The sequence below is a fragment of the Salvelinus alpinus genome, chromosome 39, assembly GCF_045679555.1.
Source record: "Salvelinus alpinus chromosome 39, SLU_Salpinus.1, whole genome shotgun sequence".
NCBI lineage: Eukaryota > Metazoa > Chordata > Actinopteri > Salmoniformes > Salmonidae > Salvelinus > Salvelinus alpinus.
Genome location: NC_092124.1, coordinates 7,326,994 through 7,354,628, shown reverse-complemented (window position 1 = coordinate 7,354,628; position 27,635 = coordinate 7,326,994). Strand labels below are relative to the sequence as shown.

The window sequence follows — 27,635 nt, the reverse complement described above, 5'->3', positions numbered from 1 at the left end:
CACAAGAAACCAAAATGACATCCACGAGTCGTCACCGTCGAAACCGACGGACCACTAGAGAGAGAGAGAGAGAGAAGGAAATTTCAGTCCCTGCAATGATACAAAAATAGCCAAGGCAGTCGACACAGTTAACGTTGTATTTAACAAAATGGTCACACACTCACATAATATGAAGTACATTACTTTTATTGCACAAAACGATATGTGACAAGTAGAATAACTTTTATCACTATGGTAACACTTTACCTTTTCTGTAAATCTGGTACCCTCGCTTTGATAAAATTAATTTGAGAATACTTATGAAAAGGTTCAACATTACACACATCTTTACTACGTCATGTCAGGTAAACATGAATTAAGTCACTATCATTATCTGACTATAAAACACTATCAACCTAAAGGGACAAAGTTTGTCACTCTTGATCAGTGAAGCATTTTTACAGACACCATCAAATCAACCATCACCATATCTACTCTGCCTCATCATCATCATCATAATAGAATAATAATACATTATATTTGGCGGACACCTTCCAGGGAAATCAAGGACATCTTACATTAAAATTAGACCTACATAAAATCAAGTACTGTACAAAAGATCAAATCAAGTGCATCAATCAAATTAATATTTAAATAAAGGACCAGACAAAACAGGGCAGGTAAAAAGAGGAGGGAGGAGTTGGGTAGAGGATGCGAATACGTTTAGGATAAGGGTTTAGGTTTAGGGGGTAGGTTTAGGAATAGGATACGGACCCGGCTTAGGGTGCGGGATAGGGGGGCACATACAGTGCATTCAGAAAGTATTCAGAGCCATTTTTCCACATTGTTACGTTACAGCCTTATTCTAAAATGTATTTAAATAGTTTCCCCCCCCCTCAATCTACACACAATACCCCATAATAACAAAGGAAAAACAGGTTTGTAATTTTTTTGGGCAAATAACAGAAATATTCCCTTTACCTAAGTATTCAGACCCTTCACTCAGTACTTTGTTTAAGTTACAAGCTTGGCACACCTGTATTTGGGAAGTTTCTCCCATTCGTCTCTGCAGATCCTCTCAAGCCCTGTCAGGTTGGATGGGGAGCGTCGCTGCACAGCTATTTTCAGGTCTCGTCAGAGATGTTAGATCAGGTTCAAGTCCGGGATCTGACTGGGCCCCTCAAGGACATTGAGACTTGTCCTGAAGCCACTCCAGCGTTGTCTTGGCTGTGTGCTTTGGGTCATTGTCCTGTTGGAAGGTGAACCTTCGCCCAAGTCTGAGGTGCCGAGCGCTCTGGAACAGGTTTTCATCAAGAATCTCTCTTTACTTTGCTCCATTCATCTTTGCCTCGATCCTGACTAGTCTCCCAGTCCCTGCCGCTGAAAAACATCCCCACAGCATGATGCTGCCACCACCATGCTTCACCGTAGGGATGGTGCCAGGTTTCCTCCAGATGTGGCCCTTGGCATTCAGGCCAAAGAGTTCATTCTTCATTTCATCAGACCTGAGAATCTTGTTTCTCATTGTCTGAGAGTCCTCTAGGTGCCTTTTGGCAAACTCCAAGCGGGCTGTCATGTGGCTTCCGTCTGGTCACTCTACCATAAAGGCCTGATTGGTGGAGTGCTGCAGAGATGGTTGTCCTTCTGGAAGGTTCTCCCATCTCCACAGAGGAACTCTGGAGCTCTGTCAGAGTGACTGTCGGGTTCTTGGTCACCTCCCTGACCAAGGCCCTTCTCCCCCGATTGCTCAGTATGCCCGGGCGGCCAGATCTAGGAAGAGTCTTGGTGTTTATAAACTTCTTCCATTTAAGAATGATTGAGGCCACTGTTCTTGGGGACCTTCAATGCTGCAGAAATGTTTTGGTACCCTTCCCCAGATCTGTGCCTTGACACAATCCTGTCTCGGAACTCTACAGACAATTCGTTCAACATGATTGCTTGGTTTTTGCTCTGACATGCACTGTCAACTGTGGGACCTAATTATAGACAGGTGTGTGCCTTTCCAAATCATGTCCAATCAATTGAATTTACCACAGGTGGACTCCAATCAAGTTGTAGAAACATGTCAAGGATGATGAATGGAAGGATGCAACTGAGCACAATTTTGTCTCCTAGCAAAGGATCTGAATACTTACAGTAGGGAGTACAAGTATTTGATACACTGCCGATTTTGCAGGTTTTCCTACTTACAAAGCATGTAGAGGTCTATAATTTTTATCATAGGTACAGTACACTTCAACTGTGAGAGACGGAATCTAAAACAAAAATCCAGAAAATCACATTGTATGATTTTTAAGTAATTAATTTGCATTTTATTGCATGACATAAGTATTTGATCACCTACCAACCAGTAAGAATTCCAGCTCTCACAGACCTGTTAGTTTTTCTTTAAGAAGCCCTCCTGTTCTCCACTCATTACCTGTATTAACTGCACCTGATTGAACTCGTTACCTGTATAAAAGACACCCGTCCACACACTCAATCAAACAGACTCCAACCTCTCCACAATGGCCAAGACCAAAGAGCTGTGTAAGGACATCAGGGATAAAATTGTAGACCTGCATAAGGCTGGGATGGGCTACAGGACAATAGGCAAGCAGCTTGGTGAGAAGGCAACAACTGTTGGCGCAATTATTAGAAAATGGAAGAAGTTCAAGATGACGGTCAATCCCCCTCGGTCTGGGGCTCCATGCAAGATCTCACCTCGTTGGGCATCAATGATCATGAGGAAGGACGCCTGTACCTTTGTAGTGACTGAGTGTATTGATAACCTTCCAAAGTATAACTAACTTCCTCATGCTCAATGGGATATTCAATGTCTGCTTTTTATTTTAACCCATCTACCAATAACTGCCCTTCTTTGCGAGGCATTGGAAAACCTCCCTGGTCTTTGTGGTTGAATCTTGCCATAACCAAGGGGTTGAATACTTATTGACTCAAGAATTTCAGCTTTTCATTTTTAATTAATTTGTAAACATTTTAAAAAACATAATTCCACTTTGACATTATTGGGTATTGTGTGTAGTCCACTGACGACAAAAACATCTCAATTTGATAATTTAATACAGTGGCTTGCGAAAGCATTCACCCCCCTTGGCATTTTTACATTTCTTTTTGCCTTACAACCTGGAATTAAAATAGATTTTTGGGGGGTTTGTATCATTTGATTTACACAACATGCCTACCACTTTGAAGATGCAAAATATTTTTTCTTGTGAAACAAACAAGAAATAAGACAAAACTGAAATCTTGTGCGTCCATAACTATTCACCCACCCAAAAGTCAATATTTTGTAGCGCCACCTTTTGCAGTAATTACAGCTGCAAGTCTCTTGGGGTATGTCTCTATAAGCTTGGCACATCTAGCTACTGGGATCTTTGCCCATTCTTCAAGGCAAAACTGCTCCAGCTCCTTCAAGTTAGATGTGTTCTGCTGGTGTACAGCAATCTTTAAGTCATACCACAGATTCTCAATTGGATTGAGGTCTGGGCTTTGACTAGGCCATTCCAAGACATGTAAATGTTTCCCCTTAAACCACTCGAGTGTTGCTTTAGCAGTATGCTTAGGGTCATTGTTCTGCTGGAAGGTGAACCTCAGTCCCAGTCTCAAATCTCTGGAAGACAGAAACAGGTTTCCCTCAATTTCCCTGTATTTAGCGCCATCCATCATTCCTTCAATTCTGACCAGTTTCCCAGTCCCTGCCGATGGAAAAACATCCCCACAGCATGATTCTGCCACCACCATGCTTCACTGTCGGGATGGTGTTCTTGGGGTGATGAGAGGTGTTGGATTTGCGCCAGACATAGCGTTTTCCTTGATGGCCAAAAAGCTCAATTTTAGTCTCATCTGACCCGAGTACCTTCTTCCATATGTTTGGGGAGTCTCCCACATGCCTTTTGGCAAACACCAAACATGTTTGCTTATTTTTTTCTTTAAGCAATGGCTTTTTTCTGGCTACTATTCCGTAAAGCCCAGCTTTGTGGAGTGTCCGGCTTAAAGTGGTCCTATGAACAGATACTCCAATCTCCGCTGTGGAGCTTTGCAGCTCCTTCAGGGTTATCTTTGGTCTCTTTGTTGCCTCTCTGATTAATGCCCTCCTTGCCTGGTCCGTGAGTTTTGGTGGGCGGCCCTCTCTTGGCAGGTTTGTTGTGGTGCCATATTCTTTCCATTTTTTAACAATGGATTTAATGGTGCTCCGTGGGATGTTCAAAGTTTCTGATATTTTTTCATAACCCAACCCTGATCTGTACTTCTCCACAACTTTGTCCCTGACCTGCTTGGAGAGCTCATTGGTCTTCATAGTGCCACTTGCTTGGTGGTGTTGCAGACTCTGGGGCCTTTCAGAACAGATGTATATATACACTGAGATCATGTGACAGATCATGTGACCCTTAGATTGCAAGAGTCTGGGTCTGGGCTTTATAGCAAAGGCGGTGAATACATATGCACGCACCACTTTTCCGTTTTAGATTTTTTTACATTTCACTAAACCAATTTGAACTATTTTGTGTATGTCCATTACATGAAATCCAGATAAAAATCAATTTCAATTACAGGTTGTAAAGCAACAAAATAGGAAAAACGCCAATGGGGACGAATACTTTTGCAAGGCACTGTAAATGATCTATTTAATCCTGTAACACAACAATATGTGGAAAAAGTCAAGGGGTGTGAACTGAATACTTTCTGAAGGTACTGTAGGTATACTGAGAAGACACGGGGGTGGGGGGGTTAGGTAGGACAGAGTCAATGATAGGTTATAGGCATCCTTGAAGAGGTGTGTTTTTAAGATGTTTTTGAATGAGATGACTCGTCTGCATGTTGTATGTTTGGGGGGAGTGCATTCCAGAGCCTGGGGCAGAGCAGTTGAAGGTTCAGGCAACCATGGTAGAGAGGTGGCAGGTAGCCTAGCGGTGAAGAGAATTGGGCCAGTTACCGAAAATGTCGCTGGTTCCAATCCTTGAGCAGACTAGATTAAAAATCTGTTGATGTGCCCATGAGCGACGCACTTAACCCTAATTGCTCCAGTATCGCTGTCAATAATGGCTGATCCCTGCCCGTGACACTCTCCCAGGGTGTCTGAGGGTGTTGGGATATTAAAAAAAAAAAAAAAAAAAAAAAAAAAACATTTCACATCTCACACTGGTTAACCACTAATACATGCAGTGAAACAGGACAAATATAAGCACCCCTGACCTGTGAATGGGGGGGTGACATGGAAAGAGGAGGAGCAGAGGAGGCACGTGCTGGGTGAAAGTCAGAGAGGTAGGTTGGTGCCAGGTTGTGGGGGGCTTTGTAGATGAGGAGTGCCTTAAAGTTAATACGGGATTGCACAGGGAGCCAGTGTAGATTGATGAGGATTGGAATAATGTGATCGGTTGATCTGGGTGAGGATTCTGGCAGCAGAGTTCTGGACCAGTTGAAGTCTGTTGGTGAGTTTGGGAGGGAGAGTGTTAAAATAATCCAAACGGGAAGTGACGAGGGCATGGATGAGGGTTTCGGTCCAAAGTGACCCCAAGGCTTTTAACTTGTGTTGACAGAGGGACTGTAAAAACTATCTATGGTGATGCTGAGGTTGTACTGGGCATTGTAAGTAGGTGTTGGTGAATGTCATGGATTTTCAGGAACTTCTTGCAATGTTTGGGGGAGGAGTCTGCAGGGAAGTTGTCAGGATGCTAAAGTAGGCGGTTCGCTGTGGAGAAGAGGACTTTTGGGTTGTTTTTACCAGAGTTGATGAGGTCGGAGTAGTAAGATGTTCTTGCATCTGAGAGGGCGTTCTTATATTTTAACAGGTGATCTGTGTATGCTTGAGAATTAACTACTAGACCAGTACTCTTGCAGATGTCCACTTTTAACTGGCGTAGCTCGGGGGTGTACCAGAGAGCAGTGTGGGTGAAGAAGACTGAGCAGGTTTTGAGGGGAGCGAGGGTATCCAGGGAAAAAGGCAGTCATTGCAGTTAGTGATGAGGTCAGGAGGGGACTGGGAATAAGAACTGGGGTATGTATTAATAAGGCTCATGAGATCAGTGGGGTTTATGTCATCATACTCATTCTTTCCTCAGTTCACCTCATCCAGTTCCCTAATACATCCAAAACCAACAGAATTAACTACAAACGAACTAGTACTACTACATGTCACTATACTCTATACATGGGCCGTGTGCATTTTCTGCTGGTGTATCCTGAGGTAACTCCTCTCTGAGAACCTCTTCCTGCAGTGAGTACAGGCAAACATTCTCCCGTATGGACCTTAAGATGCATCTTCAGATGGTACTGGTGGGAGAACCTCTTCTCACACTGGGGCAGCTGTAGGATTTCTCCCCTGTGTGGACCCTCTGGTGCCTCTTCAGGTGGTGCTGGTGGGAGAACCGCTTCTCACACTGGGGGCAGCTGTAGGTTTTCTCCCCTGTGTGGACCCTCTGGTGCCTCTTCAGGTTGAACGAGCGGGAGAAACTGGCATGGCACAGGTGGCAGCCGAACGATTTCTCCCCCATGTGCATCCTCTGGTCGAGCTGCACCTGTTTGGGTAAATTGAAGGCTTTCCCACAGAACGAATACGAAAAGCGCTTCTCCTTGCCACCGGATCTACTGACAGCGTCACTACTACTGTCATTTGTCAATGGGCTTGTGTAGCCATTTAGTGTTGAGGCACTGGCATTGTCTAAGTTCTGGTTTAACATAAGGAGAGTGTGAGGAGGATGAATGCCAGGGAGTGTCTGTGTTGTCGCAGGGTCCATGTTCCAGTTGATAGATCCTATAGAAGGCAGACTGAAGGCAGCACCTGTTAGGGGGTTAACCTGAGATGCCATCAGTCTCTCTGAATCACAACTATAGGAGCAGGACGGAGCATCGCTAGCCGCGTCTGTGTCTGTTCTCTCCTGCCGCATAGGGACACCTTCCCGTCCCTGCAGACCAAATCTACGCCTCACCCTGGTCTCAGCCAGTCTGTTGTCATGGAGACTAAGTTCAGATGTGGTTTTGTGTTCGACTGTCTGTTTCTGGTTGTGGTTAACAGTGTTGTTCCCCAGCCCAGAGTTGAGGACGCTGTCCCATCCACTGACCTCCACTATGTTGTCCCGCGGGCCCTTAGCTGCATCCGTCTGGGTCTGGGAATCCAAGATGGCCGCCCAGTCTCCTCTGTCATCCTCCAGCCAACCACCTGCAGAAAGAGGTTAGAAAATAAACATGACAGAGAACTCTACATATATATTTTTTTGTCAATTACCTGGTCAAGTTCATACATTATAATGTGTGTTTTTGTATGTAAATACAAGTCGTATTGATTTCATTTTATGAATGAAGACAAAATAATAGCCAGGTGCATCACTATTCCCATTGAAGATCTATTACTGTATGTAGGCTATATGTATTTCTTCCTTACCTTGCTCCCCCATCTTTAGTCCACTCAGCAGATCAATGCTCTCTGGTTTGTCTTCTATTGTCTCCTCTTTGACCAGCAGCAGATCAGGCTTCCCCTCCTCCATGTCTACTGACTATAAGAGATACAGAGTGAGAGGATGTTGGATCAAGAATGAGGGATTGCTATGAGTACTATGCAAACATGTTAGTTGATTTGATTACTTGAAACACTTTAATGGTTTGATACTTCAAAGGCATGGTGCCACACTTAAGACAAAATGTATCAAGACCTGGGCCCGTATCCACAAAGCATCTAAGAGTAAGAGTGCTGATCTAGGATTAGGTCCCCACCTGTCTAAATAGTCTTATTCATTATGATCTAAAAGGCAAAACTGATCCTAGATCAGCACTCCTGCAATGAGAGACTTTGTGGATACAGGCCCTGACCTAATACCATTCAGACAGTAGTTTATAGTGGGCTCACCTCAGTGAGACTGTGTGTGGTCCTGTGCTGCTCAGCTGGTTCCTCTGTGGGTTCAGGAGGTGTAGTCTGGTTGTCCTCCATGACCATGGTCCCCTCAGGGTTCCCCAGACCCTCCTCACACCCCTCCTCCTTCACCAGCAGCACCTCTGGACCCTGATCCTCCTGGAAGAGACAAGTGATACAGATTACACAGACATACACTCCCTCAGGTACGTACACACAGATAAACACACATTAAACATGGAGTGTTTACCCATCCCCACTACGTTTGAGTCCTATACTGTAGTTACAGAATGATTTCATTGTTGTTAAACCCATCATGGTGGACATATAGTCAGCTATGATAAGTCAAAAGTCATCATCAGACAAGCCTGCCTACACTATTTTGATGTGTACAGTAGGTGTTTGTTTGTGTGGGTATGTATAGGTATATTTAAGTGTATATAGGTTATAAAGCGCTGTCGTGTTTATGCAGAATAGGGTGAGATCAAGTTTTAAATACACCATATGAAAACCACACATGCACATGTCTCAACGAAAAATGTGCACGAACTTGATAAACTGCAGGGGGTGTGGTATATGGAGGGGGTGATATATGACCAATATACTACGGCTAAGGGCTGTTCTTATGCACGACGCAACGCGGAATGCTAGGACACAGCCCTTAGCCGTGGTATATTGGCCATTTATCACAAACCCCCAAGGTGCCTTATTGCTATTATAAACTGGTTACCAACGTAATTAGAACAGTAAAAATAAATGTTTTGTCATACCAATGGTATACCATGGCTTTCAGCCAATCAGCATTCAGGGCTCGAACCACCCAGTTTATAATAGGCTATACGAAGTGCATGCACGGAGAAGCACAGGGAAAAGTTAAACGTCTAACTTCGTTCCCGAGGTTTTGCACTGCTGAGATGGTGTAAATAAAACGAGGCTACACTACATTACACACTACAATTGATATTCCAATCATGAGCCCTGGCCTGCCCTGCTCTTGCTGATGTAAACATGTTTGTGCTGTCTAACTAATGGCTGTGCTGTGTATGGTGGCACTTTGGGAGGCAAGTCAAAGGCTTCTTGAGATGTTTTTATTTGTCCAAAAAATGCAATATACTGTACATGTGGAGGGACTGTTAAAGGGTGGACCAAGTGCTATAGTAGGAGTTGACTGTACTGATAGTGACACCGTTGTCTGTTGTGATAGTTAACTGTGGAGCGGACCGTACTGATAAATGCATAGATCTGAATAACTTGACACAACAGATGATAAATGAAAATAATGCTATTGAACCACCAAATCTGAAACAAACTGTATGAGGGTGGCAGGGATGTTGGGGAGGATCAGAAAGTTAAGAATCACTCCATTAAAAAAAAATGTTTTATTTATAAAATACATTTTTGGATTATCATGCTATTTCAATGGCAATACATTATGTTATGCAGCATAATGAAACATTTGACTTCCAATTTTGGGAGGAAGTTGCCAAAACTTTGCAACGGCGAATTGGAAAACCCATTGTCACTAAACGTAGTGTCAAATGGTAGGAATATGTGTTACAATAATAGAGGTAATATTTATACATTCTATTGCTGGTGACAACAAGGTGAAATTAAACAAAATGGTACAAACAGAGAATGTATATGAGGCTCAGCTACAAAACCTTTTGCCTGTAGAGAGTTTAAATGAGGGAATGTCAACTGCTCAGAAAAGACCCTCAGACCCAATTGGTTTATTCTTCCTTTTAACCTACACTATTCTCTAAAAAAGCATGCATGACTGTTCCTGCATGAACAAAGCCCTCTCACTGCTTAGCATACTTCAAAAAACGAACAATAAAACAAAAACAGGTTGCTTAGCCTACTTAATTGTCTGCTGATGTCAATTGTGGATGGGCTTCCCATTGTATTCAATCTGGTTAGGTAGGTTTATACCACCAGAACACACCTGGCCACATGGGCAAGCCGCAAGCAGTTGTCTGGACTTTGAAAAAACAGTTTCAAAGTATTTTCTACGAACCAATATCAATATCGAAAAATAAACATTTCCATTTCGGGGTTCCAATCACTAATTCAGTGGATTTATTGTGAGCGATTGCAACGAATGAATGTATAAAAAAGTGTGTTAAATTCATTGTCTCTGCCGAAACATTTTATGAAATGGGGGACTGAAATGAATGAATGTATCCTAGAGTGTGTTTGACCATGAATTTTAACTGACACATTTTATAAAATTGGTGACTATAGTGACTGTGTACCTATAGCCTGGTTGATGTTCATAACATTTAAATTAGTTTTTTGTTTAGACCAAAAAGTTAGCCTTGTGTTGTTTTTTTAGTGCTGATATTTTAGTGTGTATATACAGTGGGGAGAACAAGTATTTGATACACTGCCGATTTTGCAGGTTTTCCTACTTACAAAGCATGTAGAGGTCTGTAATTTCTATCATGGGTACACTTCAACTATGAGAGACGGAATCTAAAACAAAAATCCAGAAAATCACATTGTATGATTTTTAAGTAATTAATTTGCATTTTATTGCATGACATAAGTATTTGATACATCAGAAAAGCAGATCTTAATATTTGGTACAGAAACCTTTGTTTGCAATTACAGAGATCATACGTTTCCTGTAGTTCTTGACCAGGTTTGCACACACTGCAGCAGGGATTTTGGCCCACTCCTCCATACAGATCTTCTCCAGATCCTTCAGGTTTCGGGGCTGTCGCTGGGCAATACGGACTTTCAGCTCCCTCCAAAGATTTTCTATTGGGTTCAGGTCTGGAGACTGGCTAGGCCACTCCAGGACCTTGAGATGCTTCTTACGGCGCCACTCCTTAGTTGCCCTGGCTGTGTGTTTCGGGTCGTTGTCATGCTGGAAGACCCAGCCACGACCCATCTTCAATGCTCTTACTGAGGGAAGGAGGTTGTTGGCCAAGATCTCGCGATACATGGCCCCATCCATCCTCCCCTCAATACGGTGCAGTCATCCTGTACCCTTTGCAGAAAAGCATCCCCAAAGAATGATGTTTCCACCTCCATGCTTCACGGTTGGGATGGTGTTCTTGGGGTTGTACTCATCCTTCTTCTTCCTCCAAACACGGCGAGTGGAGTTTAGACCAAAAAGCTCTATTTTTGTCTCATCAGACCACATGACCTTCTCCCATTCCTCCTCTGGATCATCCAGATGGTCATTGGCAAACTTCAGACGGGCCTGGACATGCGCTGGCTTGAGCAGGTGGACCTTGCGTGCGCTGCAGGATTTTAATCCATGACGGTGTAGTGTGTTACTAATGGTTTTCTTTGAGACTGTGGTCCCAGCTCTCTTCAGGTCATTGACCAGGTCCTGCCGTGTAGTTCTGGGCTGATAACTCACCTTCCTCATGATCATTGATGCCCCACGAGGTGAGATCTTGCATGGAGCCCCAGACCGAGGGTGATTGACCGTCATCTTGAACTTCTTCCATTTTCTAATAATTGTGCCAACAGTTGTTGCCTTCTCACCAAGCTGCTTGCCTATTGTCCTGTAGCCCATCCCAGCCTGTTGCATGTCTACAATTTTATCCCTGATGTCCTTATACAGCTCTCTGGTCTTGGCCATTGTGGAGAGGTTGGAGTCTGTTTGATTGAGTGTGTGGACAGGTGTCTTTTATACAGGTAACGAGTTCAAACAGGTGCAGTTAATACAGGTAATGAGTGGAGAACAGGAGGGCTTCTTAAAGAAAAACTAACAGATCTGTGAGAGCCGGAATTCTTACTGGTTGGTAGGTGATCAAATACTTATGTCATGCAATAAAATGCAAATTAATTACTTAAAAATCATACAATGTGATTTTCTGGATTTTTGTTTTAGATTCCGTCTCTCACAGTTGAAGTGTACCTATGATAAAAATTACAGACCTCTACATGCTTTGTAAGTAGGAAAACCTGCAAAATCGGCAGTGTATCAAATACTTGTTCTCCCCACTGTAGGTTTGTACTCCCAAACCCACGTTTACCTCTGCACATAGAATAGTTTCTTTCTCTATAAGCCAATATGTCATTTATAGGCCTACAGTGTATTGTATTGGGATCAATGGAGTGGGTGGAGTAAAGTGTTGCTGTGCATACAGTGGGGCAAAAAAGAATTTAGTCAGCCACCAATTGTGCAAGTTCTCCCACTTAAAAAGATGAGAGAGGCCTGTAATTTTCATCATAGGTACACTTCAACTATGACAGACAAAATGAGAAGAAAAAAAATCCAGAAAATCACATTGTAGGATTTTTAATGAATTTATTTGCAAATTATGGTGGAAAATAAGTATTTGGTCACCTACAAACAAGCAAGATTTCTGGCTCTCACAGACCTGTAACTTCTTCTTTAAGAGGCTCCTCTGTCCTCCACTCGTTACCTGTATTAATGGCACCTGTTTGAACTTGTTATCAGTATAAAAGACACCTGTCCACAACCTCAAACAGTCACACTCCAAACTCCACTATGGCCAAGACCAAAGAGCTGTCAAAGGACACCAGAAACAAAATTGTAGACCTGCACCAGGCTGGGAAGACTGAATCTGCAATAGGTAAGCAGCTTGGTTTGAAGAAATCAACTGTGGGAGCAATTATTAGGAAATGGAAGACATACAAGACCACTGATAATCTCCCTCGATCTGGGGCTCCACGCAAGATCTCACCCCGTGGGGTCAAAATGATCACAAGAACGGTGAGCAAAAATCCCAGAACCACACGGGGGGACCTAGTGAATGACCTGCAGAGAGCTGGGACCAAAGTAACAAAGCCTACCATCAGTAACACACTACGCCGCCAGGGACTCAAATCCTGCAGTGCCAGACGTGTCCCCCTGCTTAAGCCAGTACATGTCCAGGCCCATCTGAAGTTTGCTAGAGAGCATTTGGATGATCCAGAAGAAGATTGGGAGAATGTCATATGGTCAGATGAAACCAAAATAGTTTTTTTTGGTAAAAACTCAACTCGTCGTGTTTGGAGGACAAAGAATGCTGAGTTGCATCCAAAGAACACCATACCTACTGTGAAGCATGGGGGTGGAAACATCATGCTTTGGGGTTGTTTTTCTGCAAAGGGACCAGGACGACTGATCCGTGTAAAGGAAAGAATGAATGGGGCCATGTATCGTGAGATTTTGAGTGAAAACCTCCTTCCATCAGCAAGGGCATTGAAGATCAAACGTGGCTGGGTCTTTCAGCATGACAATGATCCCAAACACACCGCCCGGGCAACGAAGGAGTGGCTTCGTAAGAAGCATTTCAAGGTCCTGGAGTGGCCTAGCCAGTCTCCAGATCTCAACCCCATAGAAAATCTTTGGAGGGAGTTGAAAGTCCGTGTTGCCCAGCAACAGCCCCAAAACATCACTGCTCTAGAGGAGATCTGCATGGAGGAATGGGCCAAAATACCAGCAACAGTGTGTGAAAACCTTGTGAAGACTTACAGAAAACGTTTGACCTCTGTCATTGCCAACAAAGGGTATATAACAAAGTATTGAGATACACTTTTGTTATTGACCAAATACTTATTTTCCACCATAATTTGCAAATAAATTCATAAAAAATCCTACAATGTGATTTTCTGGATTTGTTTTTCTAATTTTGTCTGTCATAGTTGAAGTGTACCTATGATGAAAATTACAGGCCTCTCTCATCTTTTTAAGTGGGAGAACTTGCACAATTGGTGGCTGACTAAATACCTTTTTGCCCCACTGCATAGACCTCAGTCCCCCATGAAATAACTTCATATATAGATTCTGTTTTAAAATCCACATTTAATGTCACCTAAATATGCACAAATATGAATCACTGTTAATGTTTAGACAATTATTTTTCATTTCATGAATAAATACAGGTTGACACTTTTACATGGGGAACTTTAATTTAGAAAAATTGTGAAATTCCGTGACCTGGAAGTACTTAGCAGTCTTATGGCTTGGGGGAGTAGAAGCTGTTAAGGAGCATTTTGGTCCTAGACTTGGCTTTCCGGTACCGCTTGCCGTACGGTAGCAGAGAAAACAGTCTGACCTGGGTGACTGGAGTCTGACAATTTTATGGGCTTTCTTCTGGCACCGCCTATTATATAGGTCCTGGATTGCAGGAAGCTTGGCCCAGTGATGTACAGTTTGTTGGTGATGTGGACACCAAGGAACTTGAAACTCTCGACCCGCTCTACTACAGCCCCGTTGATGTTAATGGGGCCTGTTCGGCCCGCATTTTCCTGTAGTCCACGATCAACTCCTTTGTGTTGCTCACATTGAGGGAGAGGTTGTTGTCCTGGCACCACACTGACAGTTCTCTGACCTCCTCCCTGTCTCATCGTTGTCGGTGATCAGGCCTACCACTGTTGTGTCATCAGCAAACTTAATGATGGTGTTGGAGTCGTGTTTGGCCACGCAGTCGTGGGTGAACAGGGAGTACAGGAGGGGACTAAACACCCCTGAGGGGCCCCAGTGTTGAGGATCAGCAAGGCAGACGTGTTGTTGCCTACCCTTTACACCTGGGGGTGGCCCATCAGGAAGTCCAGGATCCAGTTGCAGGGAGGTGTTTAGTCCCAGGGTGATGAGCGTCGTGGGCACTGGTGTTGAATGCTGAGCTGTAGTCAATGAACAGCATTCTAACGAAGGTGTTCCTTTTGTCCAGGTGGGAAAGGGCAGTGTGGAGTGCAATTGAGATTGCGTCATCTGTGGATCTGTTGGGGCGGTATGAGAATTGGAGTGGGTCTAGGGTATCCGGGAGGATGCTGTTGTGAGCCATGACCAGCCTTTCAAAGCACTTCATGGCTACAGACGTGAGTGCTACAGGGCAGTAATCATTTAGGCAGGTTACCTTCGCTTCCTTGGGCACAGGGACTATGGTGGTCTGCTTGAAACATGTTGGTATTACAGATCCCGTCAGGGAGAGGTTGAAAATGTCAGTGAAGACACTTGCCAGTTGGTCCGCGCATGCTTGGAGTACATGTCCTGGTAATCCATCTGGCCCCCCGCGGCTTTGTGAATGTTGACCTGTTTAAAGGTCTTGCTCACATCGGCTACCGAGAGCGTTATCACACAGTCATCCAGAACAGGTGGTGCTCTCGTGCATGCTTCAGTGTTGCTTACCTCGAAGCGAGCATAAAAGGCATTTAGCTCGTCTGGTAAGCTCGCATCACTGGGCAGCTCGCGTCTGGGTTTCCCTTTGTTGTCCGTAATAGTTTGCAAGCCCTGCCACATCCAACGAGCGTCAGAGCCGGTGTAGTAGGATTCAATCTTAATCCTGTATTGACGCTTTGCTTGTTTGATGGGTCGTCTGAGGGCATAGCGGGATTTATTATAAGCGTCCGGATTAGTGTACCGCTCCTTGAAAGCAGCAGCTCTAGCTTTTAGCTCGATGTGGATGTTGCCTGTAATCCATGGCTTCTGGTTGGGATATGTACGTACGGTCACCGTGGGGACGATGCACTTATTGATGAAGCTGATGACTCAGGTGGTGGTGGTACTGTAAACTCCTCAATGTCATTGGATGAATCCCGGAACAAATTCCAGTCTGTACTAGCAAAACAGTCCTGTAGCGTAGCATCCGCGTCATCTGACCACTTTGAGCAAGTCACTGGTACTTCCTGCTTTAGTTTTTGCTTGTAAGCAAGAATCAGGAGGATAGAATTATAGTCAGATTTGCCAAATGGAGGGCGAGGGAGAGTTTTTTTTATGCATCTCTGTGTGTGGAGTAAAGGTGGCCTATTTTTTTCCCCCTCTGGTTGCACATGCTGGTAAAAATGTGGTAAAACGGATTTAGGTTTGCCTGCATTAAAGTCCCCAGCCACTAGGAGCACCGCTTCTGGGTGAGCATTTTCTTGTTTGCTTAGGGCCCTATAGAGTTGGTTGAGTGCGGTCTTAGTGCCAGCATCCGTCTGTGGTGGTAAATAGACAGCTACGAATACTATAGATGAGAACTCTCTCGGTAGATAGTGTGGTCTACAGCTTATCATAGGGTACTCTACCTTAGGCGAGCAATACCTCGAGACTTCTTTAATATTACACATCGCGCATCAGCTGTTATTGACAAAAAGACACACACACCCATCCCTCGTCTTACCAGATGTGGCCTCTCTGTTCTGCCGGTGCATGGAAAATCCCGCCAGCTCTATATTATCTGTGACGTTGTTCAGCCACGACTCGGTGAAACTTTAGATATTACAGTTCTTAATGTCCCATTGGTAGGGTAATCGTAGGTCATCAATTTTATTTTCGAATGATTGGATGGTAGTTTACTCGCTCGCCTACGGATTCTCAGAAGGCAGCCGTTCTGCGTCCTCTTTTCCTCTGTCTTTTCTTCACGCAAGTGACTGGGATTTGAGCCAGTTCCCGGGAGAGCAGTATGTCCTTCTCGTTGGACTCGTTAAAGGAAAAAAGCTTCTTCCAGTTCGTGGTGAGTAATCGATGTTCTGATGTCCAGAAGTTATTTTCGGTCATAGGAGATGGTAGCAGCAACATTATGTACAAAATAAGTGAAAAAATAAGTTCAACAACACTATTAAAAAAAAAAAAAGGTAAATAGCACAATTGGTCAGGAGCATGTAAAACGTCAGCCATCTTCTTCGGCGCCATCTTAACAAGCTCCCCTATGGCAGATAAATTAGGATGTACATGTAAGCAAATTAATAGCTATGCGTAGCCTTTCTGAAATAAATGGGACAAATTTGATGTACTGTAACTTTTAATGTTACACTACAGTGCCTTGCAAAAGTATTCACACCCTTGGCGTTTTTCCTATTTTGTTTCATTGCAACCTGTAATTTAAATCGATTTTTATTTGGATTTCATGTAATGGACATACACAAAATATTCCAAATTGTTGAAGTGAAATTTAAAAAATTACCTGTTTCAAAAAATAAATAAAACGGAAAAGTGCTGCGTGCATATGTATTCACCCCCTTTGCTATGAAGCCCCTAAATAAGATCTGGTGCAACCAATTACCTTCAGGAGTCACATAATTAGTTAGATTGCACACAAGTGGACTTTATTTAAGGGTCACATGATCTGTCACATGATCTCAGTTTATATACACCTGTTCTGAAAGGCCCCAGAGTCTGCAACACCACCAAGCAAGGTGCACCACCAAGCAAGCGGCACTATGATGACCAAGGAGCTCTCCAAATAGGTCAGGGACAAAGTTGTGGAGAAGTACAGATCAGGGTTGGGTTATGAAAAAATATCAGAAACTTTGAACATCCCACGGAGCACCATTAAATCCATTATAAAAATAAAAATGTTTAAAGAATATGGCACCACAACAAACCTGCCAAGAGAGGGCCACCCACCAAAACTCACAGACCAGGCAAGGAGGGCATTAATCAGAGAGGCAAAAAAGAGACCAAAGATAACCCTGAAGGAGCTGCAAAGCTCCACAGCGGAGATTGGAGTATCTGTCCATAGGACCACTTTAAGCCGTACACTCCACAAAGCTGGGCTTTACAGAAGAGTGGCCAGAAAAAAGCCATTGCTTAAAGAAAAATATAATATGTTCGCCAAAAGGCATGTGGGAGACTCCCCAAACAAATGGAATAAAGTACTCGGGTCAGATGAGACTAAAATTGAGCTTTTTGGCCATCAAGGAAAACGCTATGTCTGGCGCAAATCCAACACTTCTCATCACCCCGAGAACACCATCCCGACAGTGAAGCATGGTGGTGGCAGCATCATGCTTTGGGGATGTTTTTCATTGGCAGGGACTGGGAAACTGGTCAGAATTTAAGGAATGATGGATGGCACTAAATACAGGGAAATTCTTGAGGGAAACCTGTTTCAGTCTTCCAGAGATTTGAGACTGGGACAGAGGTTCACATCCAGTAGGACAATGACCCTGAGCATACTGCTAAAGCAACACTCAAATGGTTAAGGGGAAACATTTAAATGTCTTGGAATGGCCTAGTCAAAGCCCAGACCCCAATCCAATTGAGAATCTGTGGTATGACTTAAAGAATGCTGTACACCAGCGGAACCCATCCAACTTGAAGGAGCTGGAGCAGTTTTGCCTTGAAGAATGGGCAAAAATCCCAGTGGCTAGATGTGCCAAGCTTTCGAGACATACCCCAAGAGACTTGCAGCTGAAATTGCTGCAAAAGGTGGCTCTACAAAATATTGACTTTGAATAGTAATGCACGCTCAAGTTCTTTCTTTTTTTGTATTATTTCTTGTTCATTTCACAAAAATCTTCAAAGAGGTAGGCATGTTGTGTAAATCAAATGATACAAACCCCCCAAAAATCTATTTTAACTCCAGGTTGTAAGGCAACAAAATAGGAAAAATGCCAAGGGGGTGAATACTTTCGCAAGCCACTGTATGACACCAACCTCAATCACGATAACATGCTGGGTTGAGGTTCCACTCCTCTCATCAACAGCTACGGGTTGGTCATCTCTCCACGTGTTGTGTCCTGCCGGCTTTGCAAAGCTCCTGTGGTCTCCAGTGAGATGTCCTTCACCTGAGAAAAGTATTGGGGTAAAAGAGGTGGTTAGGTACTGTCAATGTTCAACACTATATTGTACACTATTGACACTGTCTACAATTGGCAAGGATAAGGTTACACTAATCATAACGCCTTGATATACTATTTATTGATTGATTGTTCCATGCATCACATTCTTTTTGAGTATGATAATTCAACATTCAGTTTATCAATAATCTACTTAGAATACGATCTTGTCTTTGTGCAATAATTTGTTCTTAATTGTTCTACCTAGTAAAACAAAGGTAAAATAAAGTTGTGCAAGATGGGGTTAGTATTGCATACTATCCAAGACCCAATTTTGGACAACACATCTGAACACATACGCAGATGAGAACGGGGCGACAGGCCCTGCAGCATCCGCCTTCTAAAAAAAAATGTACCTCTTGCCATTTCTCTGTATCGGTCGAGGATCTTGACACCACTGGAACGGCTGGCGAGGGCGCGCTCTCGGATCGTCCTCTCTGCGCGCTCCCGTGCCACCTTCAGTTCCATTAGCTGTAGTTTCCTCCGCAATGCCCTGTTTTCTTTCTGGCTTTGAGTAATTTCCAAACGAAACACTGCATAGTCGTCGTCTACGAGTTTACAGATATCTGCCACGGCTGAATTCGCTAACACCTCAATGATGGAGGCTATTTGAGTGTGGAAAACCATACAGTTAGCCATTGTTACTTTTAGCTAACGTTAGCAACTAGCTAGCTAGCGTTACCTAAATAACGTCTATCAACCAAGTCCTGTCTCCAACGCGAATTAAATACAACATTGGGTAAGTATGTGATGCTGTGCAATTAAATTAGTCATATTTTTAGTTCCATCGTGTTAATAAACGTCTAAATAACAACAATAAAAACGCTGACGTGGAAGTTGTTCTTTGTCATTGTTTACTTCCGTTTACACTCTTCTTCTTGTGCGTTTCCAGCAGACTAGACGCTGTATTGCTGCCTCTCTCAGGTCAGAGTGCGAATTACACATTTAAATACGCTACATTACCAAAAGTATGTGGACACCTGCTCGTCGAACATCTCATTCCAAAACCTTGGTCATTAATATGGAGTTGGTCCCCCATTGCAGCAATAACAGCCCCCACTCTTCTGGGAAGGCTTTCCACTAGATGTTGTAACATTGCTGCGGTGAATTGCTTCTATTCAGCCACAAGTGCATTAGTGAAGTCAGGCACTGATGTTGGGCGATTACGACTCCAATTCATCCCAAAGGTGTTCAATGGGGTTGAGGTCAGGGCTCTGGACAGGCCAGTCAAGTTCTTCCACACCGATCTCGACAAACTATTTCTGTATCGACCTCGCTTTGTGCATGGGGACATTGTCATGTTGAAACAGCAAAGGGCTTTCCCCAAACTGTTGCCACAAAGTTGGAAGCACAGAATCGTCTAGAATGTCATTGTATGCTCTAGCGTTAAGATTTCCCTTCACTGGAACTAAGTGGCCTAGTCCGAACCATGGAAAACAGCCCCGGACCATTATTCCTTCTCCACCAAATTTTCCAGTTGGCACTATGCATTGGGGCAGGTAGCATTCTCTTGGCATCCGCCAAACCCAGATTCGTCCCTCGGACTGCCAGATGGTGAATCGTGATTCATCACTCCAGAGAGTCACTCCAGTTTCCAATGCTCCAGAGTCCATGGCAGCAAGATTTTCACCACTCCAGCCACTGCTTGGTACTGCATATGGTGATCTTAGGCTTGTGTGCGGCTGCTTGGCCATGGTAACCCATTTTACGAAGCGCTCGACGAACAGCTCTTGTGCTGACGTTGCTTCCAGAGGAAGTTTGGAACTTGGTAGTGAGTGTTGCAACCAAGGACAGACGATTTTTACTTGCTACTCGCTTCAGCCCTCGGCGCTCCCGTTCTGTGAGCTTGTGTGTCCTACCACTTCGCAGCAGATCCATTCCACTTGACAATAACAGCACTTACAGTTGCCTGGGGCAGCTCTAGCAGGGAAGCAATTTTACAAACGGACTTGTTGGAAAGGTGGCATCCTATGACTGTGTCACGTTGAAAGTCACTGAGCTCTTCAGTAAGGCCCTTCCTACTACCAATGTTTGTCTATGGAGATTGCGTAGCTCTGTGCTCGATTTTATATACCTGTCAGCAACGGGTTTGGCTGAAATAGCCGAATCCATTCATTTGAAGAGGTGTCAACATACTTTTGTATACATAGTGTATGTCAAAGAATTAAAGTGGGGACTCTTGCTTCGCAAGCCTCACTAATAGACCATCCTTAATACTGTAGAAGCAGTGTTGTGCTAATATAACAATTTGCAAATATTACACTTGTCTTTCATCTTTTGTTATTCACAGCCGATACAGATACTGTACCTATAAACATTTTGTCTGGTGGTGCTGGGGCTACCTTGCCAAGCATGTCAGTCATCTTACCTTCCTTGATGGTGTCCTAGTATCATACAGACATAGCCTATCAAATAATGACATGTAGCTAGCTATTAACAAAACATAGCTACTTACCAACAACACAGCAGTCTCGGGTTTGACGGTTGACAGCCCAAGTAGAAGCTAGTTGGATGTAAATCCAGATGGCGCCAACAGACATGACAGCTCTGCCTCTAGCTCCGAAGCAACTTTGCAGTATTTTTTGGGGGTGTGTTATTTCTTACATTATTAGCCTAGAATGTTTTTGTGTTATTACATATTACATTATTACATACAGCCGGAAATAACTTTTGGATATCAGAGCTGCGGTAAATTACCAGCCCACTAATTTTATCTCTATTTCTGACTTGTGTAACTCTTCTACTTGCCTGGTTACTGTTTGTAATGATTTGTCTGCTGAGCTATGTTCTCAAATAATCGTAAGGTATGCTTTTGCCGTAAAGCATTTAAAAAAATTTTTTTATATAAATCTGACACCATGGTTGGATTCACAAGAAGTTCATCTTTAAACCTATGTAAAATATGTTTTGTTTTCTGAATTTTTATAATGAGTATTTCTGTATTTGAATTTGGCGCCCTGCAGTTTCACTGGCTGTTGAAGAGGTGGGACGCTACCATCTCACTTACCCTAGAGAAGTTAACAAAGCACATTTGAGGAAAACGCTACCGAAGTTCTATCAATACATTGACAGTAGTACTCGCTTAGGAAAAACACTAGACTACTGCTTCTTGCCTTTTCGAGATGCCTACAAGGTCCTCACCTGCCCTCCTCCTGCAAATCAGATAATGACTCCATTTTGCTCCTCCCTTCCTATAGGCAGAAACTCAAACAGGAAGTACCTGTGCTAAGGTCTATTCAACACTGGTCTGACCAATCAGAATCCATGCTTCAAGATTGTTTTGATCACGTGGACTGGGATATGTTCCGGGTAGCCTCTGAGAATAACAATGACATATACACGGACATGGTGACTGAATTCATCAGGAATCGATAGGGGATGTTGTTCCCACTATGACTATTTAAACCTACCCATACCAGCAACCATGGATAGATGGCAGCATTCACGCCGAACTGAAAGCGCGAACCACCGCATTTAACCATGGCAAGGTGACTGGGAATATAGTTGAATACAAACAGTGTAGTTATTCCCTCCGTAAGGCAATCAAACGGGTAAAACGTCAGTACAGAGACAAAATGGAGTCGCAATTCAACGGCTCAGACACGAGACGTATGTGGCAGGGTCTACAGACAATGACTACAAAGGGAAAACCAGCCACGTCACGGACACCGACGTCTTGCTCCCGGACAAGCTAAACACCTTCGCCCGCTTTGAGGATAACACAGTGCCACCGACACGGCCCGCTCCCAAGGACTGTGGGCTCTCGTTCTCCGTGGCCGACGTGAATAAGACATTTAAGCGTGTTAACCCTCACAAGCCTGCCGGCATCCCTATCCGCATCCTCAGACAAGCTGGCTGGAGTGTTTACGGACATATTCAATCTCTCCCTATCCCAGTCTGCTCTCTCCCTATCCCAGCTGCAGGACAGGAAGTAAACTGCTCAGGGATGTCCCCATTAGGCCATTGGTGATTTTAAAACGGCTAGAGTTCAATGGCTGTGATGGGAGAACTGAGGATGGATCAACAACATTGTAGTGACTCCACAATATTGACCGAAATGACAGTGAAAAGAATACAAATATACAGAAAAAAAATATTCCAAAACATTCCTGTATGCAACAAGGCACTAAAGTAATAGTACTTTCTTTGTTGCTTAAATTCAAAGTCTTATGTTTGGTGCAAATCCAACATCACTGAGTAACCGCCTCATTTTCAAGCATGGTGGTGGCTCTAAACATGGTCTGGGTATGCTGGAACTTTGCAAAACTGGGGAGTTTTTCAGTATAAAAGCAGGACAATAACTTACAACACAAGGCCAAATCTACATTGGAGTTGCTTACCAAGAAGACGGGGAATGTTCCTGAGTGTCCAAGTTACAGTTTAGAATTAAATCTGGGAGTGAATACTTAGCTAATCAAGGTATGTTTTTTTATTTTTCATTAAGCTTTCAAAAATATTGGAATTTTTCTTCCACTTTGACATTGGAGTATGTTGTGTAGATCATTGACTAAAAATGACAATTCAATCCATTTTAATTATACTTTATTACAAAATTTGAGGAAATTCAAGGGGGGTGAATAAAAGTCTTAATGAAAAGTCCCATTATATGTTTATTAAACATAAACAAGTTTTAAATACACCATATGAAAACCACACATCACATCACATCAAAAAATATGCATGAACTTGATACTGCATTCATCTTCTCAAAAGTGTTTAGGGAAAAAAATTAAGTAGTTGAATGGAAGTAATGAAATAGGCATTTATGAACATTATATATCCTCCACAGTAGAAACACAACATGTAACAGACTTTTTATGCTTATATATGCCTTATATATCACACAATGTCTGGATGCAATATTCTACCCAGGAATATTCAACACTGAAATCTGTTACTCTTGTTATTCCAAATGCATCTGTGGATATTTTCTGATGGCAACAATGAAAATTCACCTTTGTCTTTAATGCAGGGTTTGATCTAAACGTCAGAAGCTATCGAGTGGAATGTTTACTTTCTATGTTATAGAGTTGAATGGTGTTTTTGCTGGTGTGTCCTGAGGTAGCTCCTCTCTGAGAACCTTTTCCCGCAGTGTGTACAGGCGAATGGCCTTTCTCCAGTGTGGACCTTCAGGTGCATCTTCAGCTGGTCCTGGCGGGAGAACCTCTTCTCACACTGGGGGCAGCTGTAGGGTTTCTCCCCTGTGTGGACCCTCTGGTGCCTCTTCAGGTGGTGCTGGTGGGAGAACCTCTTCTCACACTGGGTACAGCTGAAGGATTTCTCCCCTGTGTGGACCCTCTGGTGACTCTCCACCTTCTGGAGGCAGCTAAAGCCTTTGTGACAGAACTTGCAGAGGAACCGTTTCTCTTTTGTATTGCCTGATATTGCTCCCCCTCTCTGAGCCTGGGCTCTAGCCCTGTCGTTTGAGTTCATTACCTGATCAAAAAGAACGCGGCCGTGTGAATCGGAAGGCCCCATTGACGTGGACACTGGGTCGCGATCCCTGAATGCGTGTAAAGGGGAGTGCGTTGCGACATTTGGATTTGTCTCTAAGCTTTCCCTGTAATCTAAGAAGTCACTGGTGTTGCCCTGCGAGTGTCCTAAGTGAGTTTCGATTGCATTCCATGTCAGAGGAGTGTCGTCCTCCACTTTCACAATCATGTCATCTAAGACTATAACCTCCCCTTTCTTATTTAGGCACCCTTCAGAGTATACGCTACTACTGTACCGGTTCCAGTCCCCTCTCATTGGATTAGTATGTGTATCTAAGTCCACCGATATATCACTAGGTATCATCTCGGTCTCTGTAGCGTATGAACATGACGGATCATTGCCAGTCTGTAACGCGTCACCTGTGTCCTGATGTGATAGAACCGTCCTCGGGCTCGGGTTACCGTAAAGTGAATACTCTGAGCGGGCAGCAGGAGGACAGCCCAGTCGCCCCAGCCCCGTTAAAGTCTCGGTCTCTGACTTGAGTACGGCGTTCGGCGTTCCACTGACCTCTGTGATGCTGCGTCTGGTCCTGGGCTTCACTGGGGCGGTGGTGGGGTCATCCGTGGCTACAGGGGGAGCTCCAGTCTGGATGTCTCTGCTATGCTGTGGGTCCACCTCTCCTTCAGACCTCTCCAGCTTGACCTCAGGACCATCAGCCTCTGCAGACTGATAAAGAGAGAGGGGGTTATTACCAGTACATGAGTAGAATTTAAAAAATATGTTGTAAGGAAGTCTCACAAGCTCCCCTTTGGCAGATAAATAAGGATGTACATGTAAGCAAGTGAATAGCTGAGGGGAGCCTTTCTGAAATAAACAGGCCACATCTGATTTACAAAGTAACTGTAATTTGTAATGCAACACTATTCCACTAACCTCTATCATGATAATGTGCTGGGTTGAGGTTCCACTCCTCTCATCAAAAGTGATTGGTTGGTCATCTCTCCATGTATTGTGTCCTGCTGGCTTCACAAAGCTCCTGTGGCCTTCAGTGCGATGTCCTTCACCCGAGAGAGTGATAAAGAGGAGGTTGTTTGCAACTGTCAATGCTCAACGCTATATTGTACACTATTGACAGTTTGGACACCGTCAACAATTGGCAAGGTAACACTTCTCATAACTTCTTGATATACTATTTATTGATCTCTGTATTATGTTCCATGCATCACATTGTTTACATTGAGTAAATAATAGGAAATGCAGTTAATCAAGAATATGGTTAGAATATGATATTGTGTCTTTGCGAAAGATATTCAAGTAATCAGGAGAATTATTGCATACTAGCCAAAAAACTGACCATGACCCAATTAACACATCTGAACACATGTGCAGATGAGAACGTGGTGACAGGCGCTGAGCTACATATTTTCTGCTAAATGTACCTCTTGCCATTCCTCTGTATCGGTCCAGGATATTGACACTACTCGTAGTAGTACTCCCTGGGACGACGCGCCCTCGCGTCATTGTCCTCTCTGCGCGCTCCCGTGCCTCCTTCAGTTCCAGTAGCTGTAGTTTCCTCCGTAATACCCCGTTTTCTTTCTGGCTTTGAGTTATTTCCAAACGAAACACTGCATAGTCGTCGTCTACGAGTTTACAGATGTCTGCCACGGCTGCATTCGCTAGCACCTCCATGATGGAGGCTATTTGAGTGTGAAAAACCATACAGTTAGCCATTATTAGCTAACGTTAACAGCTAGCTAGCGTTACTTATATAAAACCTATAATTTAAGTCCTGTTTCCAACGCGAATTAAACACTACCGTGGGTAAGTATGTGATGCTGTGCCGTTAAATGAGTCATATGTTGATTTCTAGGGTGTTAATAAACGTCTAAATACAACAATAAAACGCAAACTTTGAAATTATTGTTCACTTCCGTTTACTACTTTTTTGTTTGGTTTTCCGGGAGACTACGTATTCAGTAGGTTTAATTCCGGTTGGCATCCAATATTAACGTTGCATTACCGCCATCAACTGGACTGGAGTATAAATGGGAGAAGGAAAAACCCTGCCAACTAACCCAGCATTCATTAAAAACCCACCCCCCATCCCACTATGTTGACCCTATCTGATCATACACCATGCCAACAGCGTGGGAGGACAGAACAATACCATTCAACACACCATGTAACTCTTCCGTAGTAATGTATCCTAATCCCAAGCACTTCTCTGCAGCTGCCACCACAACACATATTTTCTGTGATTTACATTCCATTCCTGCGGTACAGTTGATAACCATGGCAATGAACGCTAAAAAGCCAACCTTATTGAAGCACGTTTCGTTCGTAGGCCTATCACTCTGTACTGGAAAAAGTATACCACTCAACAGGAGCCTCTTAGGATCCTTGACCCATCTTCACTGCCCCAGCATAGGACACCTAACTAGATGCTTTGTTGCGTATTGCTGCCCTTCACAGGTCGGTGTGAATCGCACATTTTGTTCACAGAAAAGGGGAATAGGAAAAAAATTATTGCACCTCCATCTAACCCTTCATATACACCACTATCCCCAACAAACCCACCACTCCTTCCCACTACTTTGGCCCTAACAAATACTAACCCAGGGCATTGGCCTGGGAGGATGGAACCCTTTCTCTCAAAATTCCCTGTAGTTCTTCTGCACTAAAATCTCTGACACCCAAAAACTTCCCTGCTGCTGCTACTAACAAAATCTATCTTCTGGGATTTCCATTCCGTCCGTGCGGTACAATTAATGACCATAGCAATAAACACCAAGAAGCCAACCTTACTAAACACAAACTATTCGAGTCACTCTGTACTGGCCTACGAGTCACATTGATCCTTCTAGGCTCCCTCACCCATAGCCCTCCATCTTCTACTTTCCTCACGGCCTCAGCATATGGCACTTTCTGCTCTGCTCTCACCCTGGCAACCTCACCCTGTCTCACTCGCACAGGACTTTTCTGATCCCCAGCAACATGGACACCCCCACAATTGACACACAGCTTTTCGCACCAAAACGACACACTATTTTGTCCCACTGTAGGGGGTTTGGAACAAAAGCTCTCACCGGATAACTTACATATCCTAACATTACTTTATCAGGTAATAACTCTGTATCAAAACTCAAAAGTACCGACAGGGTCACTTCAGTCTTGCGTTCTCCACCGGGTCTGCATCACACCCAACGGTGCGCCCCTTTACACTGAAGAGAAAGGATCTTATTGGTTGGGATCAAATCAAATGTATTTATATAGCCCTTCTTACATCAGCTGATATTGCAAAGTGCTGTACAGAAACCCAGCCTAAAACCCCAAACAGCAAGCAATGCAGGTGTAGAAGCACGGTGGCTAGGAAAAACTCCCTGGAAAGGCCAAAACCTATGAAGAAACCTAGAGGGGAACCAGGCTATGAGGGGTGGCAAGTCCTCTTCTGGCTGTGCCGGGTGGAGATTATAACAGAACATGGCCAAGATGTTCAAATGTTCATAAATGACCAGCATGGTCAAATAAGAATAATCACAGTAGTTGTCGAGGGTGCAACAAGTCAGCACCTCAGGAGTAAATGTCAGTTGGCTTTTCATAGCCGATCATTAAGAGTATCTCTACCGCTCCTGCTGTCTCTAGAGAGTTGAAAACAGCAGGTCTGGGACAGGTAGCACGTCCGGTGAACAGGTCAGGGTTCCATAGCCGCAGGCAGAACAGTTGAAACTGGAGCAGCAGCAAGGCCAGGTGGACTGGGGACAGCAAGGAGTCATCATGCCAGGTAGTCCTGAGGCATGGTCCTCCGAGAGAGAGAATTAGAGAGAGTATACTGAAATTCACACAGGACACCGGATAAGACAGGAGA

General features: G+C 43.8%; 1 protein-coding gene across 1 annotated transcript; it reads right to left on the bottom strand.

Moving 5' to 3' along the window:
• Nucleotides 1-170: 170 nt before the first annotated feature.
• On the bottom strand, nucleotides 171-25,829 carry LOC139566692 (zinc finger protein 184-like). The gene is made up of 8 exons (XM_071387942.1): nucleotides 25,210-25,829; nucleotides 24,704-24,828; nucleotides 23,363-24,496; nucleotides 18,694-18,988; nucleotides 18,156-18,286; nucleotides 7,823-7,984; nucleotides 7,361-7,472; nucleotides 171-7,138 (listed from the first exon to the last, which is right to left on the bottom strand). Exons 1-8 carry the CDS (start codon nucleotides 25,499-25,501, stop codon nucleotides 6,243-6,245), a joined length of 3,147 nt encoding a protein of 1,048 aa, XP_071244043.1. The 5' UTR covers nucleotides 25,502-25,829; the 3' UTR covers nucleotides 171-6,242.
• Nucleotides 25,830-27,635: the final 1,806 nt, after the last annotated feature.